Source organism: Kwoniella shandongensis, chromosome 8, assembly GCF_008629635.2.
Source record: "Kwoniella shandongensis chromosome 8, complete sequence".
NCBI lineage: Eukaryota > Fungi > Basidiomycota > Tremellomycetes > Tremellales > Cryptococcaceae > Kwoniella > Kwoniella shandongensis.
In genome coordinates, this window is record NC_089294.1 from 899,877 (window position 1) to 916,229 (window position 16,353).

Here is a 16,353-nt window from a genome sequence, read left to right on the forward strand (position 1 = left end):
CTACTTCCAGATCCTCTACGCCTTCCTCTTCCGTTCCGCTTCCATGGCCAAAGTCTTCAAGTTGCCGAATTCCGTTCGGCCTGTCGCCTTGCATAGCTACGGAAGGGTTAGAAGCGCCGCTTGTGCACAGATACTTTACTCACAGCGTAGAATTTGGATTTGTGATCTCGAAGCAACTCTGCGGGGCTAGCGTACTCGGCGATGTGACCTCGATCCATCACTGTGGGTGTTGTTAGCCACAAATCGACGTAAGACTCCTGATGAACTTACCAATCACTTTATCGAAGTCGATCTGAGCAATTGTTTGTCAGCCACCTATGCAACTGCAAATCACAACAACTCACAATTGTGTGTATTCGATGGGCGATAGTCAAAATCGTAGAGTCAGAGAACTCCTCGCGGATTGTTTTGGAGACTGCGAAGTGTTAGTGATGGGTAATACTCTTGGAGCAAGCGAGATGACGTACTCAATTCGTCGGTCTCGTCTGCGTGTATTCGTCAGCTTTGGACCAGCCTGGAGAAAGCGACACTCACAATCGATGGAAGCAGTAGCTTCGTCCATGAAGAGTAGTTTGTTCCGTTTCAGAATAGCTCTCGCCATGCTACGATATCGTTAGAGCGGTTTCGATGTATTTCCCGTTTGACTCACCAAATGAGCTGCTTCTCTCCACTGGAGAAGTTATCTCCACCCTCGCTGTACATAGGTCAGCTGGCGCCGTGATCTATGAACCGCTTGACTCACCTGACCGGGTTGTTCAGATCCTTGAACACATTCTTGTTTCGCGACTCGTCGTCATCTTCTCCCTGATCGGCCGAGAGCTCATCCTCCTTGATCAAATGAACTCTTCTCAACGCAGCGTAGATGTCCGCGTCATCGTACTCATCGAAGACGTCCAAAGTCGACCTCAAGGTACCGGACAGAATGGTCGGGTCTTGTGGAATGATAGTAACACGGGTTCGGAGGTCTGTAAGACCAATCTTGGAGATATCAATGTCGTCGATGACTATTCGACCCTCAGTCGCCTCGACGAAGCGGAAGAAACTAAGCGCGAGTGTTGACTTTCCACAACCGGTAGCGCCGACGATTCCGATCTTCTCTCTCGGGGCGACCTTGAAAGAGATGTGGTGAAGTACATCGGGAAGATCCGGCTGAGGAGGGGTTAGGCGACGTTCTCGAAGTAATTTCGAGTCACTCACAGCATAACGAATCACCAAGTTCTCTACAGAGATGGCTCCGGAAGCAGGCCAAGCAGCAGGAGGTCGAGGCTCGATGTACTCGGCAGCTTCTCGTTTCAAGTCGGTGAACCTAGCCAAAGTCAGTATGACGTTCAACGGTTTCGCACTCACTCCTTCAAACGCTCGATAGCGACCATACTCTGCTCCAACTGCACAAAACGTCTCACGAGGAACAACATATCGTGACAGATGGTTCCCGCGAAGGAGAGTGCAAATCCGGCCATTGCCGCGTCGACTCCCGGAGCGATTAATACAGCGACAGCAGTGAGTCCAATCATAACGGCGCCAAGCAAGTTGAAACGGGCTACGGAATCATTGTCAGCGCTGAAACGGACGAGCGTAGCGTGGACAAGCTTACCAGAGAGCCATCGGTTCACGGTCCTGAAAAGAAGTCGTCAGCGGATGTCTAAGCTGCATTGAGAAGACGCTGACCATGACCATGCAAACGCAAGAAGATTGGTATCCGCCAGACGCATCATGTACTTGAGAGAAATTGTACCTGCACAAGGTCAGTCTCGCATTCACAACCTCTTCGTTCCACTTACTAGCACCAAAGGCTCGGAGAACCGCGACACCTGAGACTGTTTCTCCAAAGAGGGAATAAAGAGGCGATCGCGTCACCGAGTCGAGTCGTCGCATGTCTCTTGAAGTTTGGCCATAGATCGAACCGGCTTGATAGTACACGACGAGGATAATGCTGGCAGGGGGTTAGTTTGAGTCTTCATCACCTGACACCGACTCACCCTCCAGCGATGATGAACGGCAATCCGCCGACATAAGTAATGGACACGAGCGTCACAAGCACGTTAAGACCATAGGCGATGCTTCGAACGACTACAATCGCCGTCAGTCACCGCCCACCGAGCATTCGAAGTCCACTCACAGTTGTCCGCGGTGCTCGAATCCAACCCTTCGATATCTTTACCAAATCTGTTCAACAATCGACCACGACTGGTAGTGTCGTGGAATCGGAGAGTAGAGAATAGGACCGACTCGAGCATCGCGTTGTGCAACTTTTTGCTCGCTTGCAAGGATCCGTAATACACGACGATATATTGCAAGTTGGTAGCGAACACGCCGACCATGGTGATGATGGCATACCCGAAGACGAAGAATTGGACGGTGTGTCCACTCTCGTGGGAGCCTGTCCAATACTCAAGCCATCCCTTCTCCGCGACTGGCACGACCATGGCGATTGCGAGGGCGAGAAGGAAAAAGATCCACCAGACGGGGCCACCCAGTGCAGCGAAATAGGTTTTCCAAACTACAGCGGCGATTCTCCCGCGGGCCCGCTTTTCGTCTTCGATCAGTTTCCTCGGCGGCTTGGATTTCAGATCTGATGTCGAGTTAATCAAAGTCATTTCATCTTCAGGGGCGAGCGAGCTAGTCTCAGATCCGGGTTCTGAAGCTCCCACACCGCTGAGACTGACGACGCTCTTGTGTGTCGGTTTGATAGTGTTCTCCTCGACGGTCTTTTCCTCCTTCTGCTCGGCTTCGGTCGGCTTTGCCTTTTGATCCTCTTCGTCGAGTTTCGCCAAAAGGCCAGATGCCACGAAATCGTCTCGGGTACCGGAGAACTTGACGTCGCCATTTTCGAGTGTAACGATGTATGCAGCACCTGGTGACACAAGAGCGGTATGATGAGAAACGATGAGGATAGTTCGGCCTTCGGTAATGGAGCCCTGGAGACAGTTTTCCATGATAGCGTGCGCAGTATGGGCGTCTACCGCGCTAAGGACGTCGTCAAGGAAAAGCACACCAGCTCGGCTGTACACTGCTCGAGCGAGCGAGACTCGGGCTTTTTGTCCCCCACTCAGGTTGAGACCTTTTTCACCAATCTCCGTTTGGTCGCCATCTTCCAAGATCTGCAGATCGGTCGTGAGGGAACAGGCTTCGAGGACCTGCTGGTATCGCGCAGGGTTCCAGGGGGCAGAGAAGACAATGTTGTCCTTGATCGATGCGTTTTGCAACCATGCTTGCTGAGGCACGAACGCAGCCATGTTGGGGATGACCCATTCCTCGTCAGAAACTTTCTCATTGGCGTCGGCCATGGCGTTGGGCATTGATCGAGGACAGACAACGTGTCCAGCAAGTAGGTCAGCTTCACCGAGCAGTCCGGCGAGCAGGAGCGATTTTCCGGAGCCTGCAAGAGGCTATCAGAACAGGTACAAACTATAGTCAAAACGACATACCTAACCTCCCACAGATCAGAGAGAGTTTTCCCTTGGGGAATCGAAGCGAAAGATCAGCCAAGGTGAAAGCGTTCTTAGGCGTGGTCGCAGTAGATCGAGTCGAGTCGATTACGTGCGCCGAATCGTCGCGAGGCCATGTGAAGGTCGCTGAAGAGAGCACAATATCGCCTTCTCCGTCATTCTCGTCGACAGGTGCGACTTCCGCAAGTGACATGTATTTTTCTATTCGTTTACATGAGACGAACCCTTGAAGAGCCTGAATGAATGTCTCTGGGAGGGCGTTAAGCGCGTATCTGAGCTCGGCGAAGACTGCCAACGCGGTGAAAGCGATGGAAGGGGTGAGAGTTTCGCCCCTGACGAGGGTGAAGTGGAGGAATGATACGACGGTAACGAGGACCGGGGTCAAAGCCCAAATACCTGAAAGGTCAGCGTGGCGTAGAAAGCGTTGTACTCACAATTGAAAGCCACCTCGATCTGGTAGTTACGGGCTTGCCAGGACAATTCGTTCTCTCGAATTGAGTGGATTCGTTGCTCGAATGATCGCTCCCATGCCATGAATCTGGAAGTGTCAGCGCCGGAAAGAGCGGCGAAAACTCACTTTAGCATTCGGATACCCTGAAGGATCTCGTTCATCAAAGCCGTACGTTGATCTCGTGTCTTCATGAGGTTTTCTTGTGCCCGTACCACAACCTTAGAAGCGAAGTGGTTCAACGGAAGCGACAGGATAGCCGTAAGGAGACCGTACAAGGCGGAAACACCGAGCAACTTGTAGACAAAGATGCTTGCCACGACAATTTCGATAGGAGAGTCGGTGATTGCGAAGAGGTGGAAGACGAATTCCGTAACTCGATCAACATCCACGGTGAAGAGGGTCATAATCTGAGTTTTGGAGGTGACCGCTTCTTCGTCCTCCTCTGGTTCGGTATCGTCCTTCTTGTCTTCCTTCTTCTTTTTGTCCTTTGCGGCCTCCTCTTTGACGCCACCGACAAGCCCTTTGTCATCGCCAGCCGCCGCGATGTCCTTTTTCCTCAATGTTTTGTTGAAGAGCATTGTGTTGAGTTGAAGCTTGATTCGGCCCTGGAGATAGGTGGAACTGATGGACCATTCGACACCGGTAGCGATATACATGACAGCGTTGGATGTGAAAAGACCGAAGCAGAGGAGCCATCCCCAGGCGGGTTCAGATCGACTAGGGTCGTTTTCGAGGAAATTGATGAAGAGTTTCAGGAGGTAGTGGGGGAGGTAGTATCCGACAGCCGTGATCGCGGCCAAGATAGTTTCTGCGGGAGGGCGGGGAGGGGGGAGAGGGGGGCTTTAGCAAATAAAGACAGTGGGGTAGATTGCAACTCACGAGCCCACAACATGGCCGCGTTGACCTTTCCGAGCTTCCAAAGAAGGTTGAGACCTTCCATTCGACCTAATCGACCCTTTGGTCGTCCGTAGACCTTTTTCATGCGTTGATATTGGTACAGTGCACCTAGCCGAGAGTCAGCGATGCTTTTCTGAATACAGCACTTGACTTACGAAGAGAACGAGGCAGGATAGGAAGGTCCCAGACATCCATGCTATCAGATACGTAACCCTTTTTGATGACGTCCGTTGCGTATCCGAACAGAAGCCACTCGGGGATTGTCGCTTGAATCTCGCGGGAGACATTTGCTTTCGTAGGGTCCAGAGCCGCAGTGTCGCTGGGAACCGCTTCCACGATCTTGGGAGGGTAGATGGCGTCCAGGGCGAGATAGAGGGGCGGCCCACGCTGGATAGAGAGGATCGCGAAGAGGGGGGCGATGTAGAGGAAAGGGAGGATTGTCTTTAGGATTTCAACCGGGGTGTGAGGTAACGAGCTCGCGATGGTGATGGACAGCAGGGAGACAGGTGAGGTTGGTAGCGGCGTCGAAGGCAGGAGAGCGATGAAGGAGAGAGCGATGAATTGGATGAAAATGTTAACGGAATTGTGGATCGTTGTAGCCCAATGTGCCTCGACCTCGTTTTGTCCAAGATGCCAAAACCCGAGCAGCAGAGTGACCAATTGGGCAGGGAGAAGAAGTGACGGTAGGAGGATAGCTATTTGCTTTGCTTCCGAGTCGTTGTCATCGGCAAGAATCGTGAAGACGAGCAGGAGGATGTTGGTCACCAGAGGAAACAACATCGAGATCTCCACAGCAAGCTTCCACCTCCACACCGAATTCCAAAACTTGTCAGGTTCGATGGGTGTTCCATCCGCGCAAACGACTGGATCTTCCAGGTCGAAAGGGTCTTTCTCTCCATGTGAGCCGTCTAAGCCTTCGCCGTTGTGTGTAGGGAGCGCGATCGGAGCAGGCTTGTGCAGTAAATGCCGAATCGGGGAGGAGGGGTGTGCGGCGAGGTAGATGGTGAGGGATAGGAGCGAAGTGAGGGGAGGGAAGACGGATGAGGCGATAGGGATTACTTTTGACATTGCGATGAGCAGTTTTGGTTTGAAAGATAGTAGAAGATAGCAAGAAGACTATATATATACTGTAGGCTCCCTCGATCCGACCTCTGGTGAAACGACACAAAGGTGTGTGTATGTGTGAGAACTCGCGAACAAAGGTAGAAAAGCTCCCTTATGAAGCTGTACGGGGAGAAAGGAAGTAAAGCGGCAGCTGAAGGACGAGTGTGACCGAAGGCTATCCAAGATACGCGAGGAGAAGAAAGAGAACCGAACGATAGGTGTGAACGAATGAAGAGGATTATTTTTGAGTCGGAGATGGGACTCGTGTGGTACATTTATTCAATTATTGCAATCCATTGCGAATCAATCATCAAGATCCAGCCAGATATAACTACTCACACGTGGCAACGTTTCAATTTTACCCTTACACCCCTTATAGACACGGACTTGTCCGCCATTCCGGATCCGAGTATTAGTAGTGATTCGTAAACAGTCCTCCCATATACTTCTGCATCCCCACGGAGTTATCGTCAATGTCCGATTGCAACAGCGACTAGTACTATTACTTTTTACCACGTCACCCCCCCTGAATCGATGACGATAATGGGGTTGTGGGACTCCGACGCACCTAATGGCCCCTCTTACTCCCACTTTGCTTACACCCGGGTTCAATCATCTTTGTTCTCTCCTCCTCAATTCCAGCAAACACACAACCGCCCGCACCGCTTAGATCACCTTACTAAAGCGCTCCAACTGCACAATGACGGACGAAGAATTGCCCAAGGCTATCCTCTACTCGTACGTATCTACTGATTCTCACCTATCCCACCCCGCGCTCATGAGTCGGTCCCCAATAGCTGGCCCACATCGGTCTGGTCGACCGTTCCCCGGTTGTGCTTGTACGAGAAGGGTTACTCGGAGGACGAGTATGTCGTCAGATATGTCGATATCAGTGAGTGATTCACCTCTTGACATAAATGGACAATGGGCGCTGACCGCCCTCGCTCCTCTCTCTTGTAGCGAAGGGAGAGGTAATTAGGTTCAATGTTTCTTTCACAGAAAACCCTGCTAACGCCAGTGTCGTTACATTTTACTAGAACTTTGCGCCGTCGTATCTGAAGTAAGCGGCTCTAGGAGGTGCCTGAAGTAGCATATACTGACCCGCTCACTTTGCAGGATCAACATGAACGGTTCGTGTTGAGGCTCGTGCGCGACACCTCATCTCCAATGCTCAAAGCTTAAATCGCAGGTACCATCCCGACCCTTGTCGTACCGACCATTGAGACCACCGGTAGTGGAGTTGACACCAGGTATCGATCTCTGAGAGACACAGTTGTAAGTCCATTGCCACGTTACCCGTAAAACGGTGCTGATTGTACACAGACAATCTGTGATTTCCTGGACCAAGCCCGTAGCGCTAGCAGCGGACACTTACATTCCGAGAAGCCCGCCCCGACGTTAGCTCCGGCCACTATCGAAGGTGAGGCTGAGTGTTTCCAATTTCGCTTGCCCCTCACTCACACACGCCCGACCCTTAGGCAAGGCACTCTCAGACAACATCATCGCTGTGATTCACCAAACCACCGTCGACCCGAACTTTGTCGCTCTCTCCGCTCGGGACAAGAAGGAGCTCGCGGACAAGGGGGCAGATGGACCCGGTCGGGCATTGACATTGCGACGAGCGGCGTTGCGGCGATACCTTGAGGAAGCGAAACAAGCTGCGTCGGAAAATTCTATCGCGCCCAAGGACGGGGGTCTGTCGTACGAGCAGAAGGTTGTTAAATTCATCGAGGACAAGCTGCAATCGAACGAACACATCTGGGCGTTGTACAATGGACAAGCCGGTGAGGAGAACGAAAAGGCATTCTTCGATATCAGCACCAAGACATGGCTCGAAGCGCTGCCAGAGGCGTTCTCAAAGCTTGAATCTACGATCAAGGGTCCTTATGCCCTTGGTGATCAGGTGGTGCGTATGATATTTTCGGTAAAGGTGTCTTTACTGACCCGCTGCAGTCTCTTGCCGATCTTCATGCCATCTCCTGGCTTACTCGACTGGTGTCGATCGCGGGCGGAAAACCCGATGCTTCAGGTCTCGATACCTTGGAACCATACGTCGGGAAGGACACGCTGGGCCCGAAGTTGCGCAAGTTCTGGGATGTTTGGGTCGACAGAGAGAGTTTCAAGAAGGTTTTAGTGCCCGCCACTGCCGCTTTCGCGGAGATGCGCTAGTCGCGGCCGGTTGAAAGGCACGATTGAGGGTCCAAGGAAATTAGGAAATTGCAGCATCAGAGTAGGATCCACATCATGTATAAATACTCAATCGCAGATCATCCTTGTCACTCGAGAGCTTGTCTCGGAATCCAGAGATGGCGCTGGACGCGAAGACGCGTCATCGGGTGCAACAAAGGGGCTGCTGCCTAGCCTTGAGGTCTGTACCGCGTGCAACATATGTGTCAGCAAAAGGTATATTCATATGCTGACCAGGGATTGAGTCCCTTCATAAGCAAGGTTGTTTGCGGGATATATGGCAATGTATATCGGACGGCTACACGGGGACCAAAATATAAGATGCATGGTGCACGTCGAAGCCATATGCGTCACAATAGTCTACGGATCTACCCTCGATTGTATCTAGGATTACGATCGAAAGCCCTAACTCCTTTACCCCACTTGCCAGCTTTCTCCCCCCATTCATCGGCTACTCCCCAAACATGCTGTTCTTTCAACTTGGGAGGATTTCTCAGTTCTTGTGTGCTCCCATTCTTCTTCACTTCTGTCCTCGAGTATCCCGCTTCGCTTGCAAAGTCGTCGTTGGCGGCATCTATCCGAGTAATATTGCGAAACGTCTTGGTTGGTTTGCTCTGAGCCAGTTGATCTACTGGAGTTTCCCAGCTACGTAACTTGACATCGAGCGGCAACCAATCTTCCTTGGCGTAGGTTGATGATGTGGTCATCTCGACAAGTCGAGAGATGGCTCTTTTCTGCTCGCGATTTGTTAGCGCCGCGCTTGATCTAAGAATGGAAACCACTCACATAAGCAAACTTCTCATCCTCTCCTGTCCATATTCCAAGAACGCTGAACGAAGTTCCCCTCTTTTGCTCGTCGAGTTTCTCTTTCTCACGCTGAGCAGGCGTCGAAGTGTTGTACAGACTGATATTAGGTCGATACGGCGCAGACACAGACTCCGAAAGGGACTCTGCAGCCATGATCCGCTCGTTGGTCATGTCGTCCACATCGTCGGCGCTCAACTTGAGTGCATCCGGGAAGAAAAGCGTGGCAGGCGTCGAAGGTGTTCGGATGTACAATTGACAGCGGGACTCGTCTATCGCGGGACACAGCGCAAAATAAATTTAGCAGTCTCTCCGCTCATCTGAAGCATGAAAGTGCGCCATCACTCACAAAGTGCGTCAAGGAGATTTATGAGCCTCCGCGCTTCGTTCTTATGTCTCAGATATAAGATTGGCACATCATCAATGAAAAAGGTAGAAAAGGTCGAAGCGAGAGTCAAGTAGTCCGCTGGACCCAGCGCCTGCAGTCGCTTTCAGCGATATATTCCCCTTTGACTCGTCACACCTGCTCACCTCCTCACAAAGTTCTGAAAAGGTGAAGCGACAAGCTCGTCCACTGGCCGCAGGCACCGACACGCCTCTTCCATAGACGGACACCTTTCTGGGGGTCACTGTCAAGGTGTCAATTGTAGTACTTCGGCGACGAAGGACAATCTCACCTTCTTCGCCTTGCGTGGCTTCCGCCCAGGCCTTCTCAAATCCATCTTTGTCTTCCTCTTGGAACCACCTCGTCATCTTTTGCGAACCCTCGTCTTCGCCTGTCCCATGTCGCCAATCCCTGCCCCCGTCGACGGTGACCACCTCGCATCTGGCCTGCAGCGCATCCAGGAACCCCGCCATGCGATCTCTCTGAACACCGTGATAATACAAATCTTCAGGTACTCGATTGGAGCAAGCGACGACGACTCCGCCGAGTCGCCAATACCATGACAAGACGTCTCGGATGAGAGCAGCAGACGATGCGTCTACAAGCTGAAATTCGTCAAAGCTGGTGTGGTCGAGCTGTTGTCAGCGAAGGTATTTATGTATAACGTGGTGCGACAACGTACTACAAGACATGATATTCTAGAATCATATTACGTGCGACTAAACATTGGACAAAGTTAGCCTTTTGGGTTTCACCGTGGTCGACAACACTGCTCACTCGTAAAGGCCATGCCTTCCTCTTTGTCCCACACCCTCCTCTCTTTCCCTTCATCGTCCCATCTCCCGTTTGCAAAAACAGATCGCCAGCCGTTCTTCCCAGCTTGATCCATCTTTTCATCTTTCCTGGCAATCTCTTCGACTTCGGGGATGGCCGTGCGTCGTCGTTCCAGCTCGAGGAAGACTTGACGGTACAAGGAGAGCGTGAAGGCGTGATAGTGAACTCGACGTTTGGGTATGGGAAGGAGTTGGAAGAAGAGCGAGAGTAAAAGTGATTTACCGGTACCTATGGCAACCGTTAGCTCCTTTACACATTGAATCACCACTCGAGTGCAACACACCAGGTGGTCCCGTGAGGAGTATGCCCTGGAGTCGTGCGTCAGCATATATTACTCCATATTGGCCCTCAGACCCACTCTCGGCGTCGTAAGATTCGCAAGCTCCTCTTCACCGCTCAACACCTTGACCAACTTCCTCGCCTCGGCACCATCACCTCCTAGACCGAGATGTTCGCTAGCTGCTTTCCCACTCCCCTTCCACCACCCTGGTACCTGAGTCTGCTGTGCTAAGAACGGAGCGCTGGGTGATAATTTCTCCAGCAGTTCCATAGGTGGAGAGTAATCCTCCAATGTTTCCAGGAGGTGTCGTAGCTATAATGCAAGTGGTAAGCTTCGCTGACGAGGAGCGACTGTACTGCCACCCACGCACCTTCATCACACATCTGACCTGCTCATCGTCCCATTTTAGTCTTCCAGTAGCTACCAAGCCCCGATAGAGCTCAAGTAGGTCGATCGGAGCGAGTCCCTGGGGCTCTGGGGTGGGGATCGTGTCGCTTCCCTTCGCGTCCTGCCGCGCTTCTTGGCGCTTCGCTTCGGCTAGGGGGATAGTCCGACATATCCATCGGCGTGATGTCGTTGCGCACGCCCCCAGAGGAACCCTGCGAGCCGAAAGCACTGTGTGCGACGAAAGGCGTAACGATGATCCTGGAGGGCGACCAACTAGTCGTGGCGATATGATTGCCGGACGCATACCTTGCTTATTGTCCTTGTTTTTCGTCTGGTCGTTGCAGCACGTTTATCAGATTGCATACTATCGATATCTATCCCCTTTCATAATCAGATCGAGAGGTCCGATATCGGTGCGTTCGCTTCACATTTCACGTGTTCGCTTTTCCGTCGGATCGTGATGTTTGAGATCGGGAAGTACGTGGTGCCCCGCCTCTGAACTCTTCGGCAAAAGTGCAAAGTTATGCTGGATTTTCGATCGTCGATCTGAGCAGCGCGTCACTGATATCGTCATCTCTCACAACACCCACCGCTACTACAACTACTACTATTTAGACTTTGGGTAACATCGCTTGATAAACTCTTCCAATCTCAACTTTGTATTATCCAACCAACCTGCTTGTTTAACTACACAACACCACATAGCAACCACACCACACTCACACCATGTCGTTACGCGCTACTCTTCGTCCATTGACCACTCGTCTGTCCCTCACACGATCGTTCCAGACCACCACCTTACGTTCAACAACCGCTGGCTACGGTGATCCCCAAGACGAGAAAGCCGACAACTACACCCCTACGCCTGCGTCAACTGCCGATCCTCAGCCGAACGGACAAGGACAAGGCGTGGGACAGAAATCAGGAACAACGGATCCCGAGGTTGGCAAAGTCACAGGCAACGCAGGAGGCGAGAAAGGTGCAGGGAGTAAGGAGAAGGAGGATGTAAGTGGTCAAGAGATCAAGGAGACCAAGAAGGTTGGAGAAGAACCCAAGAAGGAAGAAGTAGGTGGATCAGGTCCCATCGGTGGATAGAGTCGTGAGTCCACTGGTCACCAACTCTGCAGACCTATCGCTGATACATTTTGTCAGTGTGATGCATGATGCAGTATATGCAGATGGTCATCGTTTGATACTGGGTTCTCGATGGGGGTGTAAGCAATATAGGGAAAGCAGAACAAATGAAATGGATTGAATACTATATGCAATGGTGAAAACTCTTCTTCTTCTTCTGTCGGTCGTTAAATCATGAACAGCATGAACGGCAACTCTTCTTCTCTTCTCCAGGAAACCCTCCCCCGTGCGCTATCCCACGCCCTAACCCCTCATCGCTTTGATAAACTCGCTGAATGTCTTCCTAAAGTCCTTTGACGTCTGCGTCCTGAGACCATTGACGAACTGCGCCGCGATATCTGGTGGGCAGTTGAGCTTTGGCATCAGATCGTTGAGCAGGAAATCAAGTGCTTCCTGGCCTCGTGCTTGGACCGTGTTTCGAACAAGGATAGCGGCGTCAAACATGACCTGGCGTGAACATGTCAGTGAGTGCTACCCCCATCCACGTTCTCCAACTCACCATCTGACCGCCCCGGAAGTTGAACTCCCTCCTCGATGGCACCTCAAAGGCTGCCGGAAGCAACCTCTGATAAACAAAGTTCTCGTAACCCGGCAAAGCCTGTTTCGCTCTATCCTCCTTGGCAACCAAATGTTGGTTCGTCGGTTGAGCTGTACCGTTGGCGACCGATTTGCTTTGCGCAGACATGGCACTCTCCGCGAACACTGAAGGTCGTGCTGCCGCCTCGGGGCTAGTGCCCCATGCAATGACGCTTCGAGCAAAGAACCCGAACGCGAGGCGTTGAGACCCAGCGTCAGAGTAATCTTGCGTCAAGTTCAAAAGAGTGGTGAGGACGTTCTCGAATTCCGGCTTGTTTCGTTCTGTGATGAATACACCGTCCAAGTTGGCGTTCATGAGCGCAGAGAAGAAGCTGAGGTAAGCGTCTTTGAGTCGTCGGTTCATCTGTGCTTCATCTGTCCCGGTGATGGGCTGTTGAAGGATCGCGAAGATACGCGAGAGGAGGGGCAGCAGCAACATGTCCATGGTCTCGAATGTGTTTTTCTGCAAAGCGAAATAGTCAGCAAGGGCAAGGATGACGGCGCGCGAACCTACCTTCAGTCGGTGCATGAGCAACCCAAGGAAAAGCATGAAATCGATGAGCTCCGACGGCTCATACTCGGTGACTACGATGGAAACGAATCTTGGGACAAGTTCCGCGACCGTGGTACCGATAGCGTTGACGAATTGCGCAAACGCGAAACGGGCCTGGCAACATGTCAGCATAGCGCTCAAAACATCGATCTTCTCAACTCACCGCGTCCCTTACAACCCTTTGCCCCTTCATCACGTCCAAAGCTTGCAACAGCGCCTCGGTCATCTGCTTGAATGCTGGTTGATACGGCAACGCCTCCACCTGCGAATCTGAGACCATCGGGAAACCCTTTGCAAAGTGGCCTAGAGCCATGAGGTGGTGGTGAACCTGCAAGACCGCTTGCAGATCGCCGGGCGCAGATCGATATCGCTCGACACCAGAGGCCATTCCGGTCATCAAGGGTCCAGCGATCGCTTCGAGCAAAGCGATCAGCTTTGGAGGTTCCGACTTTGTCAAATAGACGAGATTGCCCGAAGCCTCAAAGAGATAGAGCTGGTCCGCTGCGTAACTACGACCTGTGGTGGCTTTGGTCAAGGGACTTTCGTCGGGTGTGTCGACAGATGGCAAAACAGCCTCGACCACCATCATATCCTGAGGGTCGTCAGTCCCGACTCAAACGATGTCGCCACTTGACTCACCCGAATACTCTCAAGGATCGGTTGAACCATTGCTGCTACCGTCTCATTCTTACACTCCTTGCACAGCTTGGAAAAGAGGTAGAAACACCTTCGTCGAACCCCTTCATCAGGGTGGTGGACACCACTAAGAATAGTTCAGCTGCATTCGCGCCTCCTACATGGTCAACTCACCGATTATCCAGGATCGCCTCAAACATGGGCTGTATCGCCTCAGTTTTCGACTTCCAGAACTCGACGTAACGGACAAAAATCTCAAAGTACTGAAGGGTGACGCTGGGATGAGGGTAGGTGGAAATGCCGGATGACATGCAACGGGTAAGAAGTTGGCCCAGAGGTGAGAGCGGGTATTGCTCGTAATCGAACTTGTCTTTGTTATCGTTGAAGTTGATTTCCGGCAATGTTTGGGACCCATCACCGTCCGCCATCGTGGGTGTGGTCCGACCGCTTGACATAGAGGACTCGGCGTATCCTCGGCCTTTGTTTAGTCTATCTCTTGCCGCCTTGGTCGCCACTTCCGGTGGCAAGTCGAAGAATGCAGCCCGCGTGCTATCTGCGAAATGTCAGCGGTGCCCGCTTGGCATTTACTCACTCTTCGCCAGTTCCCCGAACGTATAAACAAGATGCATCGCGAGCTCAGCTTGCTGCCACGACACAGCTGACGGTCCACCGGATTGGTAGGCGTCCAACGTAGCGACGACAATCCTCGCGACGACCTCAGTATGGAGACCTTTCTCGATTTGAGCTATCGACTCGATGAACGAGCGGCATGACTGAAAGGTGTCAGCTTGGATCAATCCGTGTACGGAACTCGCTCACCCCTCGGAAGTTTCGGAACGCAGCAATCTCCTCGTCAGATTCGTCTTCATTACCAGGAGCTTCCCATTCAGCTTCCTCGGGCCAGGCCAGCTGCCGTATGAGGACATCCAGCATAGAGGCGAGGAACTGACGACGCTCAGGAGAAAGGGGAGGAGGCGTGATTGAGCGGCCAGGCTGTTCTCCCGGCTTGACAGGTGGGGGCATAGGGGGTTTGTAAATTCGTTTGTACTGTAGAGATGTTAGCTTCGTCCGTGGCGGCAAGTGTAGGAGACGCACCACACGCAACAGATCCGACGCGAAATGAGAAACCGACAAGGGCACCTCGTACTGTCGATCGCTCAGGAAGCGGAGCAACAGAGGCAACGCCGCGGTCATCATCTCTTCCGCTTGGCTTCGTAGTGGTTCGGGGTTTTCCTCCTGCGCCTTGTCAGTTTATCATACAGCATTTCAACTCACATTCTCGGAAAACGCAATCAACTCTGTTCCATAAATCGCTAGCAGGTTGCCGAGTGCCGCTCGGAAAGTGACAACCTCCTCGTTATCTCTGATTCCACTCGTTTCGGATTCCAATGGGTCCACAATGGCGAGGACATTGAGCACCTTGAGCACTTCTATTCGAGCTGCTGGATCTTGAATGCCCTTGGCGACGAAAGTTCGGAGGATGTTGGCGGCGGCAATGCGGATGGCTACGATTGGTTGACGTATGAGGCGGTGATAGAAGGGTAAGGATTTAGGGTTGAGAGGAACTCCAAGGTCGACCCAGGCTATATACCGTGAAGAATGAGCACTGACCATTATATTTTCATCGAGAACTTACGTGTCCACGCGGCCAACGTCTTCAACGTCGCGTCTACCACTTCCGCCCATTTGCCCCCTTCACCCTTTTCAATAGCGTCCATTCCTCTTTCCGCCAATGCCAGCATACCATCCACAGCTAGCTTCTCATCTCCACTAGACCTGATGACATCTCGAACCACGCCATCACGAGACTGTCTGTCCTTCGAGTAGGATCTAGCGCTTTTCAGTGTACTGTCGTGAACCTCTTGAGCGATTTCCGAAAGCACGCGGATGGTGAGGAGGGGAGGATGAAGGTTCACACCGGTCGAGGACGAGGGATCTGATGGCGTAAGAAGGGCGAAGAATGGGTGGAGGAAGGTGGATATTGTGGAAGGGTACACATTGAGGAAGAGATGGGCGACTGTGAAAGCGAGCTTGTTGCGAAGATCTAAGAGAAAGGTTAGAGGCTTCCTTCGCAGACTCGATTTTTGTTACTCACAAGCCTGACCCCCTTCGCACGTTCCTCGGACATATTCAACTTCAACAAACTCTACAATAGCCTTGTACATGGCTTGCTGAGCATCCACCGCCATGACATGGGGTCTGCTTGACGTTAGTACGCCGCAACGACGCGGTTCATAGCGCAACTCACTTTTGCGTCAACACCGTGTCCACGACCTGCTCGCAAAACATTCTCAGATCTGTCTCGAGCTTCTCTTTCCCATCTCTGCCGCCTGTGGAAGGTCCTGAAGCTCCAGCACCCTGAAGGTAGAGTGCCAAGCAGTCCTACACATAGGTGATTGTTAGCGTCCAGCGTCTTCCTCGCGCTGATCAGTGAGGGATTGTGGTGCGTTCGCTCAAGTCTGTTGTAGTCTAAGCTCACCTGCCATGTCTCCTCACAAAGCTCCCTGACCTTGCTCAGATAGTCTATAGCCTGCTGCTTGATGGCCGGGTCGATGGAAGGATCTATGCTAGCGGCGACTCGGACGGCTTGAGGAATACTGGTGAGGTGAGGGGATTGAGAGGACGCCATGGTGGCGGTTTTGTCAAATTGGTCTTTCGATGCGCGATTCTCCACTT

General features: G+C 52.2%; 5 protein-coding genes across 5 annotated transcripts; 2 read left to right on the forward strand and 3 right to left on the reverse strand.

The window, feature by feature from the left end:
- Window positions 1–15: 15 nt before the first annotated feature.
- CI109_104782 (uncharacterized protein) lies at window positions 16–5,865 on the reverse strand (the record flags this gene model as incomplete). Its single annotated transcript, XM_065967560.1, has 18 exons — window positions 16–96; window positions 144–220; window positions 271–292; window positions 345–415; window positions 535–602; window positions 650–694; window positions 743–1,149; window positions 1,198–1,306; window positions 1,411–1,540; window positions 1,595–1,617; window positions 1,669–1,735; window positions 1,782–1,933; window positions 1,980–2,070; window positions 2,120–3,379; window positions 3,429–3,781; window positions 4,027–4,708; window positions 4,780–4,905; window positions 4,953–5,865. 18 exons carry the CDS (start codon window positions 5,863–5,865, stop codon window positions 16–18), a joined length of 4,677 nt encoding a protein of 1,558 aa, XP_065823632.1.
- A 736-nt stretch (window positions 5,866–6,601) lies between these two features.
- On the forward strand, window positions 6,602–8,070 carry CI109_104783 (uncharacterized protein; the record flags this gene model as incomplete). Its single annotated transcript, XM_065967561.1, has 6 exons — window positions 6,602–6,639; window positions 6,699–6,793; window positions 7,091–7,176; window positions 7,225–7,321; window positions 7,380–7,807; window positions 7,855–8,070. The coding sequence occupies 6 exons, from the start codon at window positions 6,602–6,604 to the stop codon at window positions 8,068–8,070; spliced, it is 960 nt and encodes a 319-aa protein (XP_065823633.1).
- A 386-nt stretch (window positions 8,071–8,456) lies between these two features.
- CI109_104784 (uncharacterized protein) lies at window positions 8,457–11,082 on the reverse strand (the record flags this gene model as incomplete). The annotated part of the gene is made up of 10 exons (XM_032007988.2): window positions 8,457–8,822; window positions 8,875–9,164; window positions 9,242–9,371; window positions 9,424–9,521; window positions 9,570–9,898; window positions 9,960–9,996; window positions 10,055–10,339; window positions 10,395–10,419; window positions 10,470–10,703; window positions 10,762–11,082. 10 exons carry the CDS (start codon window positions 11,080–11,082, stop codon window positions 8,457–8,459), a joined length of 2,115 nt encoding a protein of 704 aa, XP_031857709.2.
- Window positions 11,083–11,504: 422 nt separating this feature from the next.
- Window positions 11,505–11,873, forward strand: CI109_104785 (uncharacterized protein; the record flags this gene model as incomplete). The annotated part of the gene is made up of 1 exon (XM_032007989.1): window positions 11,505–11,873. The coding sequence occupies one exon, from the start codon at window positions 11,505–11,507 to the stop codon at window positions 11,871–11,873; it is 369 nt and encodes a 122-aa protein (XP_031857710.1).
- Window positions 11,874–12,155: 282 nt separating this feature from the next.
- Window positions 12,156–16,306, reverse strand: CI109_104786 (exportin-T; the record flags this gene model as incomplete). Its single annotated transcript, XM_065967562.1, has 14 exons — window positions 12,156–12,359; window positions 12,412–12,951; window positions 13,003–13,155; window positions 13,205–13,633; window positions 13,681–13,804; window positions 13,852–14,124; window positions 14,266–14,450; window positions 14,497–14,724; window positions 14,773–14,910; window positions 14,953–15,260; window positions 15,314–15,721; window positions 15,773–15,876; window positions 15,926–16,059; window positions 16,157–16,306. 14 exons carry the CDS (start codon window positions 16,304–16,306, stop codon window positions 12,156–12,158), a joined length of 3,378 nt encoding a protein of 1,125 aa, XP_065823634.1.
- Between the last annotated feature and the right edge of the window lie 47 nt (window positions 16,307–16,353).